This window comes from Myodes glareolus, chromosome 2 (assembly GCF_982192425.1).
Source record: "Myodes glareolus chromosome 2, mMyoGla1.1, whole genome shotgun sequence".
Lineage (NCBI taxonomy): Eukaryota > Metazoa > Chordata > Mammalia > Rodentia > Cricetidae > Myodes > Myodes glareolus.
In genome coordinates this window covers 44071926-44098698 of record NC_142027.1, presented here as the reverse complement: position 1 = coordinate 44098698, position 26773 = coordinate 44071926, and the positions used below count along the sequence as shown (strand labels likewise).

The window sequence follows — 26773 nt, the reverse complement described above, 5'->3', positions numbered from 1 at the left end:
TTATTGGATTCAATCACCTTTATTAGCCTGTCAATGTTACATTTATACATAATGTCTAGTCGTCTTCTCAAAGGGCTCTACTTTTAGTACATCATGTTAATAGTAAATAGCCAAGTGTGATGGCTAAACCTTAGCCTAGCTTTTTAATCTCCTCTGGGAACTAGAAAGCCAATCATTTTACACGCAATAGTGTTCCAAAATAACTAGGAAGCTGCTACAATTTTAAGCAGGGGAGGAAACAATGTTCATTTTGGTCTTTTTGTGTTTGTATTCCAGCAAATTAAATTTTCAATTAACAGCAACAGCGATATCATAAAAATTGTTCTGCTTTTTAAATTTTTGAACTTCAATACAGTACAAATTGAAACAAAATAGTATTGTAGTCTTTTGGGAGGCAATTAGCCATCAATAGTGTAGCTGAACCTCCTTATCGATAACCGGGTCCAGGTTGGGTATAGCCCTGACCAAAAGGAGGACGGTTACGTGCATAAGGGTTAGGCCCACTAGAAGGAGGGGTCATGGTACCTGCAGGAGATGGTGTAAAACCTGGTCTGGGTTGGTAAGCACCAGGTTGGCTTGGAGCCATTCCAGGCTGAGCACCAGGGGGCACAGTATAATTAGCAGGTTGAGATGTTTGGGTAGTGTACGTTTGTGCAGGATAAGTGCTCGTCTGGTACTGTTGTGGTTGAGCAGGCAGTTGTTGTGGTTGACCAGAAAAGGCAGGAGCCGGTGCCTGGGAAGTTGGTTGTTGGCTATATCCCTGGAACTGCTGAGGTTGTTGGGGTCCAGTCTGCTGGCTGTAACTAGCTGAAAAAGCAAAATAAATAACATATATGTCTTGGTTCTTTAGGTGAAAGTTTTCCAGAGAATTAGTCTTACTGCTATGGACCAAAAATGATTAAAAATTTAATAAATGTATTCACAAGCATTTACGTAGTGAGTCCAGCACAAAATATCAAGGCCAAGTAGTTATAAAAATTTTCCAGATAACTTTTAATCCTATATTCTAAAATTCAAGTTACTGTACACATCTTTTACAAGTGCTTTGAAACTAAATAACCCTTAAGCAAATTCCCATTTGCACATAATTCTTACAATAGATTCTCAAATAATAAGTGAAAGAATTATGCTTTCTAGGAAGACAAAAATCATAAAAGCAAAGTTCTAACTAATCAGGGCTGGAGGGAAGTCCTATTTAACAGTATTATATAAAAACATTAGAGACAGGGGCTTTAGAAATGAAACTGCTACAAATACGCCACATAAATGAAGTGTTTTGAAGTGTATTCACTATAATACCTATGAATAACCTAATTACTAAGTACCATTTTTACAGTTCTTAAAAATCTTTTATTTTGGCATCTGATACTTTGCCTTTACAACTCAAATTTTGACTTAGTATGGCATAACAAACAAAAAAACATATCACATTGCCCACAAAATCAACATCTATATTCATTATTTACTAGGATACAATTAAAAATAAAATCTGCTTCACTGAAAAACTTTTATTCTCTACCATGAAACACACCTGCAGCTACTTGCAATGAAACCTCTCCATTGACTGGAATCCTGTCAGCATTAAATACCAGATACATAAGACAATTATTAAAATATGTACAACCCTGCATTTAAGAAAAAAAAAAAGGATTGAATGAATTTGAGTATATTCTGAACTCACCTTGAACCTGGGCTCAAAATTTACTTATGAAAGAAACCTTTATGATATAGTCCATGAACATAACTGGAAAAGGTCAGAGGGAAAACTGGCAAACCAAAAGTGTCAGTGTCACTACCACCAGCACTAACAGGTCTCCATGCAGAGAAATTAGCTGGTTATTTCCATAGTTCTCAAAGTCAAGGGAACAGGACTAGTGGATCAGAAATAACAGTATATTTGAAAAGCACTAAATTTAACTCAGTGAAGACTCTGACTAAAACTTCTAAGAGAAAGCTTAGGAATCAAGTTTCTAAAACATCTTACTCATGATAACACCTGAATACTGAATTAAAATAATACTGAATTAAAATAATTTATGGAAGCATCTTAAATATCATGTAACTTCTCCTTTCTTCTATGCAAAGCTTTTAGAATTGTGTGTGTGTGACCCACCCAGAGGCCAGAAGAGGGCACAGGACTTGCTGTGATTTCGGTGGTCATAAGCTGCCATCACCGTGGACGCCAGAAAGCAAGCTCTGTTATTCTGGAAGACGGTGAGTGCTCCCAACTCGAGCCAACTCGTCAGCGCCCATAAAAATTTTCAAGTGTAGCTTTTTACTGTAAAATTTTGGGGAAGAAGTTTATACTGAAAATGACTAACCCATTTGAAGGGGAAACAACAAAACAACTGTCTTTTCACTCTGCAACTGGAATCTAAACTTTTTCTTTAAATTGAATCAGGAAGCACCTGGAGTCTTCTTTATTGCTCAGGAGAGGAAACAGTAGTAAGCGCTAACAAGGCCATTTCAGTAGCAGTCTACTGAGTCAATCATAACAGCAGTGCTTCTCTAGTACATCTACTTGTCTCCACTGCTGCACCCCCAAAACTCCCCAAAATGAATGTCAGGTGAATACTATCACAAATTGCAAGATAGTTTTTTTTAAAAAATTAATAAAACAAACAGCTACAGCTACAATCACCCCTAAAATATTGATCACTCTGCTCTACATTGGAGAATATAAAATGTTCTAAGTCAAGAGAACAAGGTTCTGTTCCAGTTCCCTCAATCAGTATCAGCATGTCTTGAGTGAGGAGGACAGGATCAGTGGTCTTCATCCTGGCTATACAATGACCTGTCATGCTTTTAAAATAACAAAGCCCAAGTCCCATCTCCAAGCGAGCCAAAGTCAAAAGGGTTCTCGGGTTAAGTCCTGAAGCACAACAAGGGACGAAAGGATCTCCTATATCAGATGATGACACCGTTTCTTCAGCTCTGGCAGCCTATTACTTCTATACTAATATAATTTGTGCCACAGACTTTATTTTTAATTTAAAAGAACAACACTAAAAAAAATGACATTTTGCTTCTGCATGTGTTGTTATATTGTTAATATATCCACAAATACTTAAGAGTACCCTAGAATTATTGAGTGATACAGATAAAGAAGAAAATCTTTTTGTCAATTTGAAGTTCTCTAATAGATTAGATTATTAATGGAAAACATTTTTATATTACTGATTATTACAGAATCACCTACATCACTTTTGCTCACTGAAAAAATTAAATGCTAATTTGATGAAACACAACAATTTAAATGTAAATAAGTACTGCGTCCCCTAATAAGTACTTATCACCTATTATGACAATGTAAGTATTATAAATCAAGTATTAATAAGAAAGAACTTAAAATTTAGTGAATATAGGAACAGATCAAAAGCTGCAAATTAACTCCCTTTAGCACCTGCTCACCTGAATACTGAATACCGTACTGTTGAGGAGGAGCCTGAGGCTGCTGTGCACCGTAGCCAGCCTGCTGCTGGTATTGTTGGTACATCTGACCTATGAAAGAAAATACAGACAGAAAACGAAGATTTAACTTGGAAGAGAAATATTTGTAGGGCACCTTTACATTTCCTCACAATTATAATATGTAAGCACACTGAGTAAGAATATACAATATATACGTTATACTTTAAATGTCTATGAAGACAAGAATGAGTAATTTAAGAAAAGTGACTGCTTATTCTGCAGTAGGTAAACTGCTAAGAATGTTACCTGGGAGCAAGGTTTTTTCTGATGTTACTCTAGTGACTACCACTTCATAAACTCCACAAAACACATTTTTAAAACTATATGCCATCAGGTAAGTAATCAGAGAAAAGGAACCAATACATTGCCATGTAATTTCACATTTCCTTATGTTAGCCATACCTATCTGAAGATTCATAGCACTTTTCTCATTACAAGTCATTTAATTTTTTAGCAGCTATCAAATTATTCAGAGGAAGAAAAGCACTGACTTTTGAGTAACATTGTTCTTTTATTTTCTTAAATTATTTTCAACATGGTCACTCACTGTGTAATATACTATACTGTATCATCTAGTGATGTTGGTGCCACCTTAGTTTGTATAAAGATGCTCTAAGGCAGTGTTTCTCAACTTGCAACCCCCAAAGACAGTAGGAAAACATGGATATTTACATTACAATTCATAACAGTAACAAAATTACAGTTATGAAGTAGGAACAAAATAATTTTATCACTGGAGGTCACTAAAACATGAGGAACTGTGTTAAAGGGTCAAAGCATTAGGAAGGTTGAGAACCACCACTCCATGGTGTTTACACAGGTCAAAGTTATCTAATGACACATTTCTCAGTAAGGAATGTTCTGCAGAATTCTGTGTTTTTCAGTGAGGCTCCTCATTTGCTGATCTGAGATCCTTCATACCAATCAGGCCATTTAAATACTAGGTTTTCAATTTCATGATTAATAAGCTATTTTGAAACTATTAGTTTAGTCCAATTTTCACTTTTTTGGGGGGGGATCGGTGAAAAGAAAAAAAAATCACAACCCGGAGATTAAATTACTTATTGAAGACACATAACTTGGAGAGAAAGAAAATTAACCTAAAATGCACTGCTAACCAAATAAGCAATCTAAAATTAAATTAATTTAAACTAAAATTATCCCTCATCATCTCTATTTAAAATCTTTCTAAGTGACAGAAAATATAGTTTTTGGAAGGCAGAGTATAAAGTCATTTCACCCCACCCATCTTTCACTTTGTGTTTATATTACCTAAATATTTTCATCCTTTTTTTCTAATTTTCAATAGTCAGAACCATATCCAATATATTATTTGGTTCTATGACACCAAATCACACCACGTCAATAGAACTATTTTACATTTCTGTAGACAACAGGGTTACCTATGTATATGGATTGTAGACAACGGGGTTACCTATGTACAGGGATTGCCATTACCAATAATGCCTCAATAAATACATCTGAACATGGCCCTTCCCACACACGGGCTCTGAAGGCTATTTTACCTTCAATCTGACCTGCTTGTGTCTGAGCTCCTGTATATGGAGGCTGCTGTGGTTGAACTGCCGGCGGGTGCGCTGCTGAGGAGGAAGAAGCAATACTGTCAGGAGTTCCAGAGCGGTCTTCTGCTGGAGCACTGGGTGGCCCTGGACGGTCATGAAAAGTCAGTTAATTATCCTGTTCAAGGCCTTTCACTAACAAGCACAGCTAAAAGTACAGGTTAATAATATTAAAAATAAAATCACTACACAACAATCACATCACCAAAAACACTAAATTTATGTGCTCTATATTTTTACTTTGTTTCAGTCTTTACGATCCAAAGCCAAAATAGAAAATCATTCTCTACAATGTGTGAAATGCAAAATTCCTGAGTCCTAACCACCCATGTCAAAATCAAAAACTCCCATCTACAGTAAGCTGAAAACAGTGCTTCTTTCTTAAGCAGGCCTCTGCTGTCTATAAAGTCAATGTAATCATCCTGTTTATATTCAGGAATCCAAACATTTACTTCTCACATGTTCCTATTTTACTTAAAATAACCCACCTCATAGTTTCATAAGATATCTAATGTTTTGGCCTCTACTTAGCACTATTCCTCCACTCTTTATGATTAATTACAATAGTCACATACTTAAAAGACATTCTTTAAAATCTAGTAACAAGCCTATTGTCTTACACTTTATTCCCTAGTCAATTTCTCTATGGCTTTTATTATGAGCCACACTGATTTCTACTTTGTTTTTCTATACAGGCTCCAGTTTCCTGAAGATTTTAAGAACTTTGGTCATGCTCTGGTTCTTTCTGCTTCCAAATGTCTCGGACTCTACTAACACGTGTTATCAAATTCTGCTAGAATAAGGAACACAGAAGCAAATACAGAAAATCTAGATTCTCTGTACAGCCCGAATACTATGACAGTCAAAGAGCATATTATTCTGAAGATAACTACAGATGGTTTACTCCTTTAAGCCATTTTAGCAATACAGAGGAGTGACTTAGAGTTTTTGGAGTTCAATTACTTAAATTGCAGTAACCTGCCCAAACCAGCAGTCACTATTAGTTCTGGCAATGCAACTTAAGTAATTGAACTCCTTACTTACTGATTTAAATCCTCACTATCATTTCCTGAAAGCAGTCTCTAACTGCTCTAGTGTTATGTCCTCAGAATTTATAATGGTTTAAATCCAGAAAGTCACCAAAGACCAAGTACTAAGGCTGATGAACTTTTGAGAAGTGTCTGAAACAAAAGTGCTTGGATCTCATACCTGGATTACCCCCACTGATAAACTGACAGTTGGGTGGGCTATTAGAAGGGAAAAAGGGAGAGGGTTCTTGAGAACAGGTACTTTAAGAATCTATCTTGTCTCTAGCCCCCCTTTATATGTTCATTTGTTTCTTGACCACCAAAAAGTAAACAGCCTTCTCTTATACACACTCAGCCCCTGTGGTGCTTTGCCTTGTTTCAGGAGCAAGCTAATGGAGCCAATGGATCATGAACTGGGATTTCTGGGACAAGAAAACCAAAATATATTCCTTTCCCCTAAGTCAGTGGTTTTCTACCTTCCTAATGCTGTGACCCTTTAAAATAGTTCCTCATGTTATGGTGACCTCCAATCATAAAGTTATTTTGTTGCTACTTCAGAAATGTAATTTTGCTACTATTAAGAATTGTAATGTAAATACTGATATACAGGGTATCTGCTATGCAACCCCAAAAGGGGTTGTAACCCACAGGTTGAGAACCACCGCCCCAAGTTATTTTCTCAGGTATTTTGCCACTCAAGACAAAGCTAATATACCACCATTTTAGGCATATGGTTTGTTGTTGTGGGACAGCGGTCTCTTATCCTGTCACTGTATTATTATTATTTTTTTTAAAAAATGCTGATTGACCAGTAGCCAGGCAGGAAGTATGGACAGGGAGACCAGGCAGGAAGTAAAGGCAGGGCAATGAGAACAGGAGAATCTGGGAAGAGGAAATCTCGGTCTGCAGTAGTGACCCAGTCATAGAGGAAGCAAGATATCGAGATGTGACTGCCTCACCGAAAAAGGTACCAAGCCACGTGGCTAACACAGGCAAGAATAATGGGCTAATACAAGCTATAAGAGTTAATAAGAAGCCTCAGATACTAGGACAATCAGTTTATAATTAATGTAGACCTCTGTGTGATTTCTTTGGGACTTAAAGACTAAGGGAACTGGGCAGGACAGAAACCTCAGTCAACAACTTGTCCCTTAACAATCATGTACTAATGAGATTACTCTAGGTTTTATAGTAATGGGAAAGCTGATTACCAGGTTAAAAATGTATGACTGACTGGTTTACCACCACTTTACTTGTTTATATGTGCGCATACACATACATACACACACACACACTTTCCCTTAGAAGATATTATGCTATTAATCCTAAAAAGACTCAGTGCTTGGCTCTTCTTTTCTCTTTTGTATGTAGCTTCCGACTGTCGTTCATGCTGTTTCTCTAACACGTCTCTTCAATTCTACATTACCGTGGTAGCCGTTTCCTCCCTAACCATATCACACATGAAAAATTAAAAAAGTACTCTGGTTGCTGTCCATGTGAAGACAACGAAGTGCACAAATCCACATGAAAATGGTCTTTAATTTAATAGAAATCACAACCATGATATTCTGGTCTGACCTATGACATCCATTTCCAGTTTCAAGGCTGCTCTTACACAGCACTGTCTGACATCTGAAGTAGCTGGAACTGCAGTTCTTATTTCAATCCTCTACGTGTTTTTCCGATGTATCATTTGTTTATCTTTTGTCAAGAACAGGTAACATATTCAACTTTCTCCTTAAAATCTAACACAATTATCTTCAATGAATAATCTCACAAAAGTTCCCAAGAAAATTAAAATGAACAGACCAAATAAATTCTCTATCTCCAACTGCTAAAAATGGCAAAGTAAATAGTCAGGTAAACCCTGCGCCAGGTAGCAAAAACTTTAATAAAACCAAAGAAAAGTTATTTAAAATAACTACTAGTCAATCAAATCTCACAGAAACCAGAAAAGAGTTTACCCCAGGAAAAACACAGTGAATTAAGAATTAAGACTTGACCTCTGTAGCTTCAATGGCAGAAAACCATCATGTTAACAACTTCATGGTTGGACAAGGAACTGGAAATGAAGGTGAAACTCCCTGTCACTGAAGAGGTAATTACTTGCAACAAAATAATTAATTATAAACTCTGCTCAAATCTTTAGCCACTCATCTGTTTCAGGAATGGAGGTAACTCCAAGGGAGCAAAGAAAGAAAAATAAAAGGTTAAAAATAATAATAATAAAAAAAAGTTACTATCCCCCAGTAGTTTAAGTCTGGAAGGGCAATCACAAAGTTCTCAAAAAAGACAATAAAAACATCAGAAAAGCACAAAAAGATACACTAATGAAAATGCCCGCTTTACAACTAAAAACTGCAAGATAGACAGAAACAAGAAAATCTGACGTATTTTATAAAACAGGAAAGCAGCTAATAAAAACATGAAGTGTTCTAACAATAAATGTGTGAGAAAGATCCCCAAAGAAAAACAGAAATAATGCTGACGAAATGATAACCAGAAACTAAAAGGAAAAATAAATCACAATATAAGTACTGCTTTAATACTAAAACCTTATTTGCATAAAGAAATTAGCCAGAAATCTGTTTAATTTTAATTTCCTAATTTCAGGAGACAGCAAAACCTATCAAATGCAACTTAAATCCTATTAAAAAACTGAGTTGTTGTTGTTTTTTTTTTTTAAAGAATCTGAAAATACTGCTGTTAATAAAATTTAGCTAAAACAAACAGTGGTTATTCATTAAGGTGGAAAAAGAGTGCTACAGACTGGAAAGGGTGAAAGAATTCTCTTAGGGGGTGCTGAAATCATGTATTTCCCCATTTTCTAGGAACTTAAATACGCTTAAAAATATAACTGGCTTAACCCTTAAGATGTAGTATTTCGCCGTATCCACAAAAGAAGGGAGATAAGGATACATAGGAAAAAGAATTGACCTACCTGAAACCTGGTCATCTGTTAATCCAAATGCTGACATGACATTTTTGTTGATTTCATCTTGGTTTTTCAAAGGATCAAAAGCTGACATACTTGCTGCCATAACCTGAGTAGACTGTTTTCCAGAAGAATCAGAAGCAGCAGGCTTCTCTTCCCTGCCATCCACAGCATCTGTAAGAATAAAGGAGTAAGCAAGTTTATCTCAAATACAATCAAAAAGGCATAAAATTGCATGTGTATAAATACTGTCAGTAATATCAGAGTGAGAATCTGTGAATACAGAACTATAGAATGTTTTCTTTCTTTATATGTATGTGTATGCTTCAGGAAAACTGGGTAAAAGGAAATACAAGATAAAGAACAGTTTTTCAAAAAGAATTGTCTCTCCCCACTCCCCCTCTTACAATTACTAGATTAAGGAGGATCAAGAGTTCTAAGCCAGCCTGAGCTGCACAGCAAGACTGTTTCAAAAACAAAAGAAAAGAAAAAAAAGAAAAGGAGAAAGAAAACTTATCATTATTATTAATTTTAAAGCTCCTTAACAAACACTATCATTTTTCATTTTACTTTTTTTGGAGTCAAGCTGGCTAATTTTTATATCAACTTGAGAAAAGGGAGCCTCAACTGAAAAACTGCCTCCCTAAGATTGGCCTGTAGGAAAGTCTGGTAGTCCTGGGTTCTAAAACAAAGTAGGCTGAGCAAGCTATAAGCAACAAGTCAGTAAGCAGCACTCCTCCATGGCCTCTGCACCTGCTCCTGCTTCTAGATTCCTGTTTGGTTTGAGTATCCTGCCTAGAAGTTCATCAATGGGCTATGATTTAGGATATGTAAGCCCAATAAATTCTTTCCTCCTCAAATTACTTTTGGTTACGGTGTTTCATCACAACGTTATAACACCAACTTGTGTGTGTGTGTGTGCGTGTGTGTGCGTGTGTGTGCGCATATTCACGAACATGCATGTGGCAGTCAGAAGACAATCTCCAGTGACATTTCCAGCTTGCTTTTTGAGATAGAATCTCTTACGGCCTGAACTCACCAATTGGCTATCTGTATATCCTGGCTAGTCAGTGATCCCTAGAACTGCCTGTTTCCTCCGCAACAGTCAGTGCTGGGTTAGGAACACATAGCATCGTATCAGGAAGTTTTCTGATTTTTTTTTGTAACACGGATTCTGGGGACTGAACACAGACACTACGTCAAATACTTTACCAACTGAGCTATTTACACAGCCCATATCCCAATGACTGCAAACATATGGAAGATACCCAGCAAACAGAGTTAACAAATGTCTTATTTTGTAAATCTTGCCTAAATTTAGGATCTCAACTCTTATGTTTTGTCTACTGCTCTACTATTAAAATAGAAACCAAGCCATTTAAAATTCCTTATCATCTATAAAACAACACAATTTTGCTATGTATCTTATTTATTAAAATACTCACATAAAAATGTGTTTAGAATGTTTTTCAAAATAATACACAAGGTGTCAAAGTTTAAATGACATGATTCTAACTTAAGGTAATTCTTCACAGTGAATTTGGATTCATTAGTGTTAGGTCTAGTTTGATAGATGCATTTGTACTATGCTCTTGTGTCTTTTATTCTATTGCTGTGAAGACAGACATCATGACCAAAGCAATTCTTAAAAAAGAAACTGTTTAGCTGGGGGCTTTTTTTTACAGTTTCAGAGGATTAGTGCATGATCTTCAACAGCAGGAGGCAGAGAGGCATGGCACTAGAGCAGTAGCTGAGAGCTTTTGAAACCTCGAGGCCCACTTACAGTGACACACTAACAAGGCCACACTTTCTAATCCTTACCAAACAGTTCTACTAACTGGTGACCGAGCATTCAAGTATGTGAGCCTATGGGGGCCATTCTCATTCGAACCTCCATACCTTGTGAACAGAAACACTTGAGAATAACCTGAATATTCATTAATAATAACCTGGGATTTAAGTAACATGACACCAAAAGCAAAGCTGATGTGGGATGTCCTTATGTACACTGAAAATATGTTACTTTTATTGGTTCATAAATAAAGCTTCTTTGGCCTTTGGGAGCGCAGAATATAGCTACGAGAGAAAAAAAAACAAGCTAAATACAGGGAGAAAGAAGGCAGGGTTGAGAGAGGCAGCAGCAGCAGTTGAGGGGAAAGATGTCAGAGCACTTATGGTAAGCCACAGGTCACATGGTGATACACAGATTAATAGAAATGGGTTAATTAAAATGTAAGAGCTAATTAATAATAAGCCTGAGCTAATAGGCCAAACAGTTTGTAACTAATATTAAGCCTCTGGGTGGTTATTTTAAAAGTGACTGGGGGACCAGGTGGCACAAAAAGCTTCAAAAGAGTAATCATTTCTAACCATTTACTTAATTAACAAAAAATTATTATTTCTTGCTATTAAGAAAACAATTTGAAAATATTGTAAATGGATACAAAGCTTACCTAAAGTTAAGATCTTTTAAACTGCATGTGTTCCTCAAACCCCAAGGCATTACATCCCAAGAGCAGCATTCCACACTAACCTTGCAAATAATCCCCTTCATGCTACTACTACTTCTTCTAATCTACTTCTCAAATAAGCCAAGTCCACCAGGAAATATAATATAGCAAAGTTCTATTTCTTAGACAGGAATGTAGGACACTTAGGCAACTGCTACATGATAATGGCTATACTGATTGAATCTTGTCTGTCCTTTATAATCTTTGACATGGTTATATAAATGCTATGTAAACTGATGCATGAATTCTTCTGGGAGAATGGTCTAAAAAGTTTTTATTCGATCCTTGATTTAAAATTGGGACTTTTAGTTTAGAAAGGCAAAGTTCATGGCTGGGGAGATAGCTCTGGAAATAGTACTTGCTTTATATATGGAAGAGGACCTGAGTTGGAAACCCCAGCATTCAAGTAACAAGCTGGCCAGGTCCTGTAAGCCCACTGTTCGCAAGACAGAAGGCCAAAACAAGCAGACTCCTGGAAGTTCACTGACCAGCTAGACTAGCCTAATTGGTGAAGTTCCAGACCAACTAGAGACTGTCATAAAGCAACAGGTGGAAGGTACCCAAAGAATGACACCCAAGGTTACTTCTGACCTCCATATGCACATGCACACACATGCTGCACCTGCATGCACATCCATCCATACATAAATATGTACACAAAAACAAACAAAAAAGAACAAAGTTCAGAATAAGCAAACTGATTTACTCTGAAACATATAAGCCTTCATCACAAGTGTGCAAGATCATAAAGTATTTTAGTAAGTTTCATCATAGTCTGAAAGAGGTAAGATTAGAAATTACTAACCATCAGCAAATATGAGCATTTACCGTTAATGTATATGGCTAGAACAAGACAAGAAGGAAATTATAGAAAATGGCTTATTTAAAACCTAATCAAATTATACAAAGTCAATCAAGGGGATAGGTCTCTAACTCAGTAGTACATGTAAGACCCTGGGTCTACTCCTCAAAGGAAGAAGGGACAAGGACCTAGAGAATCATGAAGAAATTAAGGGTATTCTGTCAATCATATTTTAATAAAACGCTGATTGGCCAGGCAGGCAGTATAGGCGGGAAAGCCAGACAGGAAGTAGGGGTGGAGCAAAGAGACTGGGAGTATTCTGGAAGCAGAAGCTCTCTCTCAGCCATTCCTGTACAGACCACCGAAGAGGCAGCATGTAACTTGCCCAGCAGAGAAAGGTACGGAGCCATTATGGCTAACATAGATGAGAATAATGGGTTAATATAAGTTATAAGAGTTAACAAGAAGCCTGACCTAATGAGCCAATCAGTTTATAACCTTATGGAGTCTTGTGTGTGATTTTCTTTGTTGCTTGCTGGCTGTTGGGGGTACTGGGAGGGACAGAAACCCCAACAAGCCAGCTCTCATACTACATTCCAAAATTATTGAATTCCCAAGTCTAAGACTTTTGAGAGAGTATAACATGCCACTTTTCCATAAATTCTCTTTATGACCCTTACAAATAGCTAGCCTGGCTTCATAAGAAGTTGCCACTTTGTATTTTAAAATTTTAAAATTATGAGTAATCATTTACAAAAACATTTTTAGTGAAATAGTTAAGAAACAAAAGTTGAAGAAAATAGTTGATTTTTTTAAAAAAAATCTTTAAATCTATGAAATAGTTTTAATTTCAAGCCATATCATAAAATACATTTTGGTGCATAAACTACATCAGCTCCAAATATGTCAATAAGCCTTAAATTATCTTTACTACTTATACATAGTACATGCCACCAGTAAATATAAGTTTTTCCTTTGCATATTTTTCAAAATTGTATTTAAAATAAACTCTAATTACTATTTTAAAGTACTAATCTAAAATTATTTTGTACTTGAAACTTAGGTTTTATGACATAAAAATCATAATAAAATCATTTCAATTCCCAAGATTCATTAGTTATCACACTACCAACAATTATTGTATGAACGCAAGTTTGAGACGAGTTGTAAAGGAGTCATCACAGCAGCACTACTGGCCGATGCCCCCACCTGTGCGCCTGTTCATTCTTATTCAGCACTAGGGACTGAATCCGGAGCACTGCACATGTCAGGCAAGTGCTCTGCCACCCAGTGACTTCCCCAGCCCCAGAGAGTGCTGTAAAAATGGGGTCCAGACCCTGTCCTGCTGTGGAATAATTCTGTACACTGTGAACATGTATTACTCCCATTGGCTAATAAAGTACTGACTGGCCAGCAGCGAAGCAGGAAACATTGTTGGGGAATATTATTTTAAGGTGTGTTGCTTTTGTTTAACTCTACAAAGCTGTGATTCTTTGCCTGTCTAAAACACCTAATGGTCTAATAAAGACAGCCAATAGCAAGGCAGGAGCAAGGATAGGCAGGGCTAGCAGGTAGAGAGTAGAAACAGAAGGAGAAACGAGGAAGAAGAGGAACAAGCAACAAGAGATCAGGGGAGGAGGACATCAGGGGCCAGAAACGCAGTCACCCAGCCAGTCACAGGATAGGAAGGAATGTAAGATATACAGAAGTGAAAAAAAGGAAAAAGCCCAGAGGCAAAAGGTAGTCGTGATAATTTAAGAAAAGCTGACAAGAAACAAGCCACGCTAAAGCTGGGCATTCATAAGTAAGAATAAATCTTCATATGTGATTTATTTGGGAGCTTGGCGATGGGCATCTCCAAAAGCCTAAAAAATAAAACATCTCACAACAACAACAACAACAACAACAACAACAAAAATAGGTGGGACAACCAAACTAAGGATGCTGGGAGGAAGAAAGGCAAAGTCAGAGAGTGATCAGGAGACGCAGGGAGAAGACGAGCATGCTGTACTGAGAAAAAGTATCAAACCACATGGCAGTGAGTAGACATGAAACACAGGTTAATTTAAATGTAAGAGTTAGCTAACAACAAGCCTGACTCATTGGCCAAGCATTTATAATTAATATTAAGACTGAGGGGTTATTTGAGAATGGCTGCTGGCACAAGAAAACTCCACCAACATCCTCCCATAGCTCTATGATCCAATCCAAGAAGTAGTATAATGCAGCTTCACAGTAATCCTAACAGTTGTGGGATGCTGAAATGTACAGAAGCAAGAGCAAGAATAAAATAAATTGAGCTTACCGTTTTCAGGAATACTGGTAGAGGGGCCTGGTTCTCCAGGTGGCTCTAAGCAATCCAATAAGCGATTCACTTTATTTCGAAGCTCTATCAGTTCTCGACGAAGGTATTTCACCTGACTTGATTCAAGGGGTCTTGGTTGGCCATTAACTAAAACAGAATCATTAATTTGCTTAAATTTTGGAGATAAAATTAGAATACATATGTCATTAAAGTAACACACACTAAAGAAAAACAAGCAGCAGAAACGAGAAGCAGTTCTACTTTCCTTCATTTATTCTAACTTGTCTGTGCATGTAGAATTTGCATGCTGGTGAGTGTTCCCATAGAGGCCAGAAGTTGGTGCTGAGTATTTTCCTCTATGGCTTTTTAACATGACTTCTGGAGACAGGTCTCTCTCTAAACAAACCACTCCTCACCAGCTGACAAGATTGGCTGGCCAGCAAGGCCCTGGGATCTACCTGTAACTTCCAAATTATATTTTGTAATATGTTATATTCTTGGAATAATACAAAAACACAGTACCCTATACATAAGTATTAGGACAAAATATGACTAACAAATGTTATCCAGCTTGCCTATATATGACTTAAGAAACAAACAGTTGCACTCAAAAGTAAGTTAGGTATGGTGACGCATTTGTTTAATCCTAACACTTGGAGGAAGCGACAGATGGAATCTTTGAGCTCAAGACCAGCATGGTTAACACAGGAATCTCAGGCCAGTCAAGCCTACATACAGAGACTTTGTCTCAAAAACAACAGTAATCCACTAACAAATTATGCAGAGCTTATGAATCAACATAATCCCTCAAACCCTCTGCTTACACAGGTACTAGGCAGAGCCACAAGTTAATTACTTAATAATCATCAGGATTCTTTTTTAAGGAAGGCAACATTATTACATTTAATTACCCATTCTCTCAAAATAGTGTCACAACTTGGAAAACATAAATTTAATTGTATTGCTTCCTCATTTCTAGATGTTCAAGATCCAGCCTCTTACCAGATGTTTTCAGATTTTGTCTACAACCAAATTGATCCTATTTGAACTATCACTTTCTGAGAAAATAGAGTTCTCCCATACTGATTCTCTGTAGCACAGGTTTCCCTGAGGCTCAAGGATAATTCCCCTGCCCCAGACTCCAAAGTTTTCTGATTGACAACTTATGTTGGAGAGGATGTGGGGTAAAGGGAACACTCCTCCATTGCTGGTGGGAGTGCAAACTGGTACAATCCCTTTGGATATCAGTATGGCAATTTCTCAGAAAATTAGGAAACAACTTTCCTCAAGACCCAGCAATACTACTTTTGGGTATATATACCCAAAGGATGCTCAATCATACCACAAGGACATGTGTTCAGCTATGTTCATAGCAACATTGTTTGTCATAGCCAGAACCTGGAAATAACCTAAATGCTCCTCAACCCAAATAATAGATAAGGAAAATGTAGTACATTTATACAATAGAGTACTACACAGCAAAAAAATAAATAAATAAATAAAAATGACATCTTGATATTTGCAGAAAAATGGGTGTATCTAAAAAATATTATATTGAGTGAGGTAACCCAGACCCAGAGAGACAACTATCATATGTACTCACTCATAAGAAGTGGTTTTTAGACATAAAGCAAAGAAAACCAATCAACAATTCGCAATCCCAGAGAACCTAGACAACAATGAGGCCCCTAAGAGAGATATGCATGGATGTAATCTATATGGGAAGCAGAAAAAGACAAGATCTCCTGAGTAAATTGGGCGTATGGGGACTGTGGGAGAGGGTTGAAGGGGAGAAGTGAGGAAGGGAGGGGAATAGAGAAAAATGTATAGTTCAATAAGACCAGTTATATACATATAATGATTGTTAATAAAGTTTCTGTATAGTATATTCTTTTAAGAACTGACTGTGTTTTGTCTAGTATGTATGAGCATGTGTGAGTACACGCATGTGCTTGTGCATACACACACACTTTTTAACCTCTTATCTGTCAAACTTCATGTAGGACAGACATTTAGTTAATTATATTTTAAAATTTTTTATTTCTAGCTCCCGTAAGAAACTACTTTTGTGTATGTGTGCATGGAAGCCAGAGTTTGATTATGCTGTCATCTACCACTTACTCTTAGCTGTAGTTTTGGAACAGGGTCTCTTACTAAAATTGGGGTTCACACTTTGGGTTATGCTTGCTGGCTTCAGAGTCCCTAAGTTGCCTTTCTCCACCCACTTAATGTTGGGATTACAGGAACATACCACATCTGGCTTTTTTGTGGGTGCTGGGGTTCCAAATTGGGGTCCCCATGCTTCTAGGGAAAGCACTTTACCCACTGAGCCATCTCTGCAGCCCCGACACTGCTTCTAACTGGTACATTGATCAGTTTATACATATTTTGTATTATTTACTTCTCTGTATCCTTCTTTATTCTCCTCACCTTCCAGCATGCTCACTTTATTACCTTTTGTCCCATTTACGAAGCATTTCAAAACTTTCAATAATCATTCTTAAAATATATACATACTTCAGTAAAACATTCTAAAGTTCACAATAAATTTCTTTCCAAACCAGTCCTTAAAATTTTTTATTCCTATCACACATTTCTTTACATAAAAGTATTGCTTATTATTTCTGCCGTACTTGTTTTCCTACTTCTAGATCTATTACTTTTTTGAAATTAATGTTTGATCTGTGCGTTTCACCCACTTGCTGAAGACAACATTAAAAATTCTAACAAGTTCTAAAAATTCTACTGGTTTAGCAATCTCTTTGAAAATGTTTTCACTTCTACTTTTGCTGGAGTTTAGCAGACTATAATTTTTTTCTTAATCATAGGACACATGTGATTTCTATTACCAGATTTAATTACTAAATAACACATCTAGTAAGGATTTTTATTTTTTCTTCCTCAAGACTTAATATGTCTCCTGAATCTAAAGCTTCATTTATCTTATATAATCTTGAATTTTTCTTTAGCAATGTTTTAATATATTTATACTCCATTTGACCCTTTAAATTCTTAATATAAAGTGTATGTTTCATTCTCATCATCTCCCATTCTCTAAGTCTGTAGGGTTATTATGTATGTACACTTCACTCTTTTAATTTTATTTTTCATTTCTAAAAAATTATCAAGCTATGTTTTTAAAACTAAATTATTTTTTCATACTTTCTTTTCCTTATACAATTATCCTTCTTTTAAGTTCTTAATAACTTTTGACACACATCAATTCTACTGACTGAAGTTTCCATCTTGCTTCGAGGTGTGTTCACTGCTTCTGGCTTACATGGACTACATTGTGTATCTTATGGATCGGAACACCAGTATACTCTGGTCATCTATGACTTAGGTTGAGATTAAAAAAATTTTGCTTTTCTTGTACTTTTTCCTTTTTTGGGTAATATGCAGGCTCTAAAGACTCAAAACTACACAGATAAATTAGATTTAAACAAAGTCCACCTAAGGACCGTGGTAATAAATTCTTAATGGATGATTCCCAAACCACCAACACCCCAGTGTATCCTTGATTTTTCCCGTATCAAGACAAGAGTTGTTTTCTACAATATTCTTTTTTTGAAAGTAGGGCCTACTGAAAGATCTAGAATCCTGGACCTACACTGCCACAAAGACATGAAATGGTAGTTCTTATATAATGCAAAGTAAAAACTTCACCATAGCTACCAAGAATACTCCAAGTTCAGGTTTTAATATTCAAGTATCTCCCATTCTGTCTCTCTCTCAGCCTCTCTCTTTCTGTTTGTCTGCCTCCCTCTGCCCCCAAATTTCACCTATTTTCTTTTAAATATTTATTTTATGTATGTGTGTCTGTATGCTATCTGTATGCCTCCTGGTATGGTACCCATGCAGACCAAAAAACGGTGTCAGATCCCCAGAGCTAGAATTACAGGTGACTGAGCTGCCCAACACAAATGCTAGGAATAGACATCAGGTCTTCTGGAAGAACAGCAAGCTCCCTTAACTGCTGAGTCATCAATCCAGACCCTTAGAAATCTCTACGTTACATCTTATTTCAAAAACAAAATAATCTTGTTGAATTAAACTTTTACCACTTTAATACATAGTTTCAAGTAATTCAATGTCTCCCAAGAATGTAAATATTTTTATTATGTAACTCTGAGTCATTAAAAGTAAAAAGCCAAAGCAAATAAAAATACATCAGGAAATAAATTCATTGTAAAGTTTGCCACTCACCAAACAATGTCAGTTTCAGTATTCTACTACACTGAATTGCAAAGGAAAGGTCAGAACTATCAAAAATTGTTATAAGATCTCCATCTGAAATTAAAAAGAAAAATAAATTCAGATTTGCAACAGTAGTTAACTAGATCATACAAAAAACTTATAAGCAAAAATTGAAACTACAGAGCACAATTAGAATCTCTCATAAGAATCAAGTATCATGTAAGAAAGATATTTTTAAAAAAATACTAAATCAACTTTGCCTACAAATTCTATAAATATTTATCATATAATCATGAGAAAACGTAGAAAAAGTTATGAAGGGTGTGGTGGTACACACCTTTAATCCCATCACTAGGGATTTGGGAGACAGAGTCAGGCAAATCTCTTAGTTGAGGATAGCCTGGTCTACACAGAGAAACTCTGTCTTGAAAATGAATCGAACATATCATTTCTTTGCTTAAGAGGTATAACAATATTACAAATTACTAGATTAGACTGAAAAATCTTTCCATTCTAAAACACTTAAATAGATTTACCAAATATGAAAACAAGATTCTCAAGGTTCAAATCCTTACTTTTAATAAAATGCACTACCACAAAACGAGGGGGATTATATAAATCAGTCACAGAGAGCTGCAAAACGGTTAACAGGGACCACTTCAGTAAACCAGAGTGAAATCTTCTAGATCACTTAAGATGATTTTCTACAGAAAAATATGTTCCTATGTAAATATATATAAAATAATGCATGCTGAAGAGTGAGATCATCTAGGGTACAAACAGTACACCTACTCTATCAACTGAAAGTTCTAAAAGCATTCACAAAGCTAAGGGAAGGATGAAGTGAGGTAGGGGAACCAGCTACAAGAGTTAATCAAGGGTGTCTTCAAAATACTGGCGATGAATTCTGTCCTGAAGCACTCTACTATACCAATTTTAAAGCTTGTTATGCATATTTATTTAGAACAAATACGCCAAAATCCAGGCATAAACTAGGTACTTTGTAATTGTTTTTAGATCTTTATAAGCAGATCCTTGTACATACATAAATATATACAGTACTCAATTCTCAGGGATTTTGATCATAAATACATCTTAAAGAAAATAATCTACAGATGGATGCAAAAAGAGCGAAACTTTCAATACCCAGTCTTATTCTTTTTTTTTTTTTTTAAATAGCAGTAACAGAATGAGTATTTCTGTTGGAATGCTATCTACGTTGATATCTTATGTAGTGGCCAATATGGACTATGAAACAACAATATGAGTAAATTAAATGATTTTTTAAAACACCACAAAAAAAAGGGAAGGATAGAGGAAGGCAAATAAATGTGGTAACTGCATATGGGGGACAGATTTCAATAAGGAAGATATCCCAAAGTGGGAACCAGAAACTACAACCAACACAACCACTCCTATTTTTACAGGATAATGAACTATGAATGTCTTTTACATATTTTAAACTGTCAAAAATGACATGAGTATGACAGAGGTGTTCTATGATCTGCAAAGCTACAGTATTTATTATCTGATCCTCCACAGTTTGCTGACTTTTCACCAACATGAGAGGGAGACAAGAGAAAGCCAGTCAATCGTAAGGTCAATTTACAATGTGCTAAGTGTTAGGCAAGAGTAGAGGTCTCAGGTTAAAATGATTACTAAAATACTGAGTTGTGCATGGTATTGGGTGAGGGTCATTGGTAAAGTGCTTGCCTAGAAGTCCCAGATTTGGTTCCCAGGTCAGTAAAAAAAAAAAAGATACAATTTAAAAAACAAATTGAGCTATAAATTCAAGAAAGAGAAGGAATTCACTCAATGAAGGAATATATCTGAATGGTATAGAGGTGAAACTATGTATTTATAAACGGAGGCAATTGTTCAAGAAAGTAGAAAGGCCAAAGGTGATTCTCAAACATTGGTTTGGGTACTCTCGGATCATACATACATCAAAAAGAATTTACACATGACCAGCGTTGCTGATCACCAGTTGATTTATAGTATGTAAGTTGCACAAAATAGGTGCCAAGAGAAGAATAATTTCCATTTGTAGTCTAGCAAAGCCATGTGACCCGGTTCTGATCCACACTTTGCATACAAATGGACAGCATCTCAAACTCTAGCAAGTAAAATCTCTTCCTACTCTGTTATCTGTATGCCGGAGGCTAATGCTCAGGGTAAGCCACAGGATGTGAGATAATACTTCTTGATTTCTTGAATGTTGAACCACTGAGAACATAAGGTCTCTAAAACAATAACCATCATGACTTAAAGCCAGTCGTCATAGAAATGCAGCTATGAGTGATGAAAAGACAATCCGGAAAAGCAGTGTTAGAGGTAAAAGGGTGATGCTGTTTCAGCAAGGACAGTACAAGCAGCAATGCTAAATGCTAAGCCCAAGATGAAACAGACTGAAGATAATGGTAACAGGTACAACTGACACTGGTAACCATCTAATAGGAAAATTTCAATAGTAATGCTAACAAAGAAGCCTGATTAAATAGTTAAATAGTCTGGCAAAAATTATCTCTGTAAAAAACATCCATGGTCAAATGAGTCTAAGAGCACTGCACACAACGAACTGACAATGCACATCAGCATAATGCACTAATGCACACTGAGAACTCCTGCAACAAAGAAACTCATCTAGACAGGCGTAGACAGCCTCGAGGCCATGTCAGTCTTGGACTACATAGTTAAGACCTTGCCAAAAGAAAAGAAAAAGAATAAAGAGACACAACTGCCTCTGTTTAAGCCAGCTTTCCCATATTTAGTTAGTAAAGAAATCCTCTCAAAAAACAAAACAAAACAAAAAAAGAAATCCTTTTCCGTCCAATACAGTGTGAGAATCCTTTCAACTTTGAATATACATGTGGAAATCTGAGCAGGAGGTGAAAGAAAATATTTGTAAAAATGTCATGTGAATATGTCAGACACGACCTTCCAATAATAAATTACATTTTTAATGAACAAAAGAATTGTATAAACTATGCAAACAGTAAATAAAAGTGGTCACTTATGGTGAATAGTTCACTGAAAATAATGGTAAAAGAACTTAATAGAACTATAATACTTAGACCTAAATCTAGCCTTAAATATGTTCTTACCTTCATCCTTATACTTTATTGTAACTTCATCATTACTCAGAAGTTTTCCTCTGAATACTCGCTGCATCATTAACACTAACTCATCATAAGTAATATCTTCATTATGAATGGGAATTCGGCGGATATCTTCTCCAAGTTGAGCTTTGATAATTAGCTTCCCACTTAGGTCCAACTGTCCATTCATGGTGGACTCCAGGATGCTCTATATACACACAACTCTAGGAAAAAAAAACTGAAAAAATAGTTTTGATGATTAAACAATGAAACAAGTTAAAAATACAAAGCATTAGAATGTTATCCCCTAAAAGTGCATAACAGCCGGGCAATAGTGGCACTAGCGGGAGGCAGAGGCAGGAAGGAATCAGAGTTGGAGGCCACCCTGGTCTACAAAGCTAGTTCCAGGACAGCCAGAGCTGTCACACAGAGAAACCCTGTTTTGCAGGAGGAGAGTGTGTGTGTGTGTGTGTGCTAATCTTGTTGTTAATATATGTTCTAAATGGTCTGGAAGTGTTTTATTACTAATGTAATTTCTATTATTATGTATAGTATTTTTTTTTTTACTCATATACTCAACTACTTAACAAACAATACCAATACCATCTATCTAAAAATAAATTCCTGATTTTCTACCCCAAGCTGCCTCTCCTAAAGCTTTCACATCTGTTAGTGGCAACTCCTTTCTTCTAGTAACACAACATAAAAAAGGCCTTGTGGTTTCCTTTATCTCACAACTTACATCTAAAGTGGCAGCAAAGCTGGTTGCTACCACCACCTTTAAAATGTTTTGGGAATCCAATCAATTCAGTATCTTCACTATCATCAACATAATCCAATTCAACATCTGTCTGACTTATTTTAGAATGCCTCCAACAGTCTGCTTACTTACCTCCATCCACGTTCACTGTATTTTCAACAAATAAATTTGTTCTGTAAAAAAAAAAAAAATCTAATGCCATTCTACTTGGAACCTTCCAATGAATTCCCACAGAAAAAGGAAAACTTGGTGTTCCCAGCCTCTGGCCTAGTATTTAGCCACATTTCTGACTTCTTTCTCTTACTTACATCTGCTACACCAGTGTTTAAGACTCCCCTCCCAACTCAAGGTTTTGTGCTTACTCTGCCCTTTGCCCTGAACTCTTTCACACCCCTCACTGAACCAGACTGCTCATTCCATGTCACCTGTTGGAGTTTTCACCTAACAATCTAAACAAAATGCCTCCTCACCACTGTCTTCTCACTTGTTTTATTTTCCTCACTGCACTAAACACTATGAAACATTATTTTTTATTATATAAAAGTTACTATTTTGTCTGCTACCTTCCTAGAGTCTAAAAGAGACCTTGTACACAATAGTTATTCAGACAGACAATGGCTACAAAATTGTAACTCTAACCTGGTAGAGGAGGCATGTATGAACATGGAATTACAATCTCCTATTTTTTCTAAATAGGATCTCTAGAGTACTTTTTCTAATTTCCTATTTTGGAAACTCAATGCGAAAGGACAAATGAGTAACATTCTCCTGAGCTTTCTAACAAAACTATCCACGATCAAGCTACACAACTCCATTAACCTGCCAACCTACATTCCCACCAATCAGAGTAGGTGTGTATAAGATTTGTTTTATTTTTAATTGTGTGCTGATGCTTCAGAAAGTCAGATTGTTGGGGATTGCCAGGACCTGAACCATAAGTGGTGTGAGCCCCCTGGTATGGGTACTGGAAACTGAACTCAGGTCCTCTGCAAGAGTCGTACATGCTCCTAACAGCTGAGACATCTCCCCAGCTATGCATTCTTTACTTTAAAAAGAAGAAAGAGAACTAGGTGCAGGGTGGGCAAGATCAGGATCTCAAGGCTGCCTCAACTGCAAAGTTATTCAAGATCAGTCCAAGCTACTGGTGATTGTCTCAAAAGACAGAAAAAGGGATACAGATCACTGGCAAAGTGCTTGCCTAGCACACATAAGGCTTTGGGTTCAATAAATACCGGGTACCACATAATTAAAAAACTTAAAAGTGACCGAATTAGCTACTTAATACTAGTTTGCTACAGAATTTTCCTTTCTTGGGTTTTATTTTCCTCTTACTACCTAACTTCAGGTATTCAGTATGTCTTCTGTCTTTATAAACTTAAACTCTAAACGCTAAGACCTTTAATAACTCAAATCACTACTGTAGAAGTGCATATTTAGGATCATATAATGGGTTAACATCCCTTTTTCTCAAGGCCCAGTAGTCCCTGAACATGCTTATCTATCCACACAGAACGTTCTTCCCATCAGCTCTTTCATCTGTTCCAAGTCAATGACCACTGAGAGCCATTTAAGCTGTCCTAAACCTCCTGCTGGCCATTTTGCTTTCAATCTTGAACTTTCACTACTGGCAGCTTTCTGTTTCCTTCTCTACAACTTACGGAATCTCCAACATCACACTTCTCTTGCAATTATTTTTGCCCTGTCCCTTTAATGTGGAAAAGCCCTCACTCACCAAATCACCAAACTATTCAACTTGGGAAGTTTTTAATCAATCCTAACTTACGTCATGACTATTAAATATAAATTTCCCAATATTCCTCACATAAATACTCCAGTTTTTTCATCTAACCATCCCTTAAGTGAATAACTCCCCTTCACTATCCTGTGAGAAGATTACATTTTTACTAGTAACTCTTTAATGAAATGGGGCAGTAACCTAAACACAACACTACAAGGTCAAGGTAGAACAGTGTGAACTGCACACCACAATCTAGATGCCATGCTTATCTTAATACAAAGAGCACACACAGTTTTTTAGTGGAGTTCTCATAAGAAGTGTAATGACCTGAAACCTCTATAGAATTAACTCTTCACTTGTTGGCCAAATTGGTTCTCTGCCTTTAAGAAATATTTACAGAACATCTACTATAGCCCAGGTATAGTTAACTTTAACAAGATGGTAAATACACCATGCTTTCACTGACAGCCTGAAAGGAAAGATCTTTCAATAAATCTGCATTTACTGCCTTCTATCTACAGGCCATATAAACCAGCAATTTCTATAAAGGACCGGTGCTTAGTTTCAGTAAAACACTAGTATATATTCCCAGAAGCACCTAAAATAGTACCTGACATACAAATGCTACTTAAGGATCTTTGTTTCTTGCACAGAGGGGCCAATGAGCAAAGACACTTGGAGAAGAAAGCTGGAACATTCTGTCAGTTCCAGATGTTTTGGCCACCTTCTTTAGGCCAAAGGGGACACCTCATAAGTCCCAGCACAAATATACTTGGTAATATGCCCTCTGATGGGGCTGGAAACACAGCTCCCAGAAACCTAAAATCTAACACTGAATATCCTTAACATCTGCCATGATGGCCTCGACTCACTTCTAGTATTCCCTACTGACTGCAAACTCCCTGTAGTCTTTGAGAAAGCTGTCCCCCACTGGTGTAGTGATCTCAGGTAAATACACAGACATCACAGTTATTTCCTGTCCCAAGAGAAAACCTCATCCACACATCCACAGTGTCAACTGTGGTACTGTTTTTCACTAATAAGGTAGAAATGAACATGAATTCGTTCCTAGAACTGCTGGCGAGATCCCAATGACATTTTTTTTTTTAAAAAAAAATCTATCTTGTTGCCATCTTACTACTTCTGAAGTTCAGAAGTGACTCAAACACTAACGTGCCCCTCCATCCAGTAAATTTTCTGATTACTGGGACAAACTGCTGTGCCCAAGGACATAAAGCCTGCCCCCTACAGTAGCAAGTATAGAACAGTCAAGCCCCAGGCTCCTCTTGCTTATATGCCCCCCCCAGGGTAACGCCTTCTAAAATTCAGAAGCTTCTATGGAACACACCCTCAAAGGAAAGCAGTTTTCTTTAAGGAAAAATAAACAGTCTTGATTATTCTAAAACTGCCTAGAGTCCTCAAAAATCTTTCTGACACGCCTGTGGCAAGAATGGTAACCATTTTCACCGGTAGCTATGCAAGCTCAAGTTCTCTACGTTGTACTTTCTTCACGTGAAAAAGCAGAGAAATGGCTAACTCTGTATCATCTTTGAGATCAGGCATCTACGATTCTTCCTACAGTGCCCAGCGACAAAACTTACAAAAGTTAGGAACTGTCATCCGTAAAACTGGGTAAGGCCTCAAGGGGACACTAAGCACGACAGTGTAGGACTGACCGGGGTTTCTTTTTGTGACCACGGTCTTGGCATTCCCTCGGGATCCACGCCAAACCACTCTAGGGGTTAGGTGCCAAATGCCCCGGGCCTCCTCGAACCCCTTTTTCTCTGCCTTGAACGACTCACTCAACTCTCCACCGCTCTGGAGGTGGAGGGACCAAACGCCTCAGACCTCCTCAACCCCCTTTCCTCTAATCGGGTAATTTGACCCTCTGCGGCCCCGAGAGACCAGGAACGGGTTATCAAGGGGCCCAAACGCCCGCCAGGCCGGGCCGGGCCAGGCCGGGTGCCCTCCCCTCCCCCTCCCAGCCGCCCCTCCCCCGCGCAGGGCCGCTCGCCGGCCTCCCCCGGCCTCACTCCCATCCTCTTCCCACGGTCCCCGGCCCCACCCTCCGGGCGCTGGGAGGTTCCAGAAGCCCACCAGCCGTGCCGGGTCCCCCGGCCTCCTCGGGGAGCGGCCGTACCCGCTTGCCGAGGCCGCTGTCACCGCCGACCCGGCCGCTGCGTGGCCGCCGCGGGCTCCTCACTGTCACTGGGAGGCTTCGGACCCCACTCGCCAGGCCGCCCTCCGCCAAGCCTCGCTGAGCTGAGCTGCGCGGGCCTGGCCAATCGCACACACCCAAGAAGCCTAGCGAGAGCCGCGCTCCCGTACGTGGCAGGTGGGAAGAGCAGG

At 37.5% G+C, this 26773-nt stretch overlaps 1 protein-coding gene across 2 annotated transcripts; it reads right to left on the bottom strand.

Annotated features, from left to right (window-relative positions):
- On the bottom strand, positions 1–26773 carry Tfg (trafficking from ER to golgi regulator). 2 transcript variants are annotated; one of them, XM_087899926.1, is made up of 8 exons: positions 26565–26773; positions 21933–22164; positions 18838–18921; positions 14632–14778; positions 9021–9188; positions 5010–5138; positions 3412–3501; positions 1–807 (listed from the first exon to the last, which is right to left on the bottom strand). In XM_087899926.1, exons 2-8 carry the CDS (start codon positions 22114–22116, stop codon positions 428–430), a joined length of 1182 nt encoding a protein of 393 aa, XP_087756052.1. In that variant the 5' UTR covers positions 22117–22164; positions 26565–26773; the 3' UTR covers positions 1–427. The 2 variants fall into 2 exon arrangements, with proteins under 2 accessions (XP_087756052.1, XP_087756050.1); XM_087899924.1 differs by having other exon boundaries at positions 4998–5138; positions 26565–26772.

Excerpts from the sequence above, each read along its gene's own strand:
- Tfg (XM_087899924.1), bottom strand. The coding sequence starts at position 22,116 with ATGAATGGACAGTTGGACCTAAGTGGGAAGCTAATTATCAAAGCTCAA. Across the intron at positions 14,779-18,837 it reads ACTGAAACTGACATTGTTTG|TTAATGGCCAACCAAGACCC; the intron begins GTGAGTGGCAAA and ends ATTCTGTTTTAG. Across the intron at positions 808-3,411 it reads GTACGGTATTCAGTATTCAG|CTAGTTACAGCCAGCAGACT; the intron begins GTGAGCAGGTGC and ends TTGCTTTTTCAG.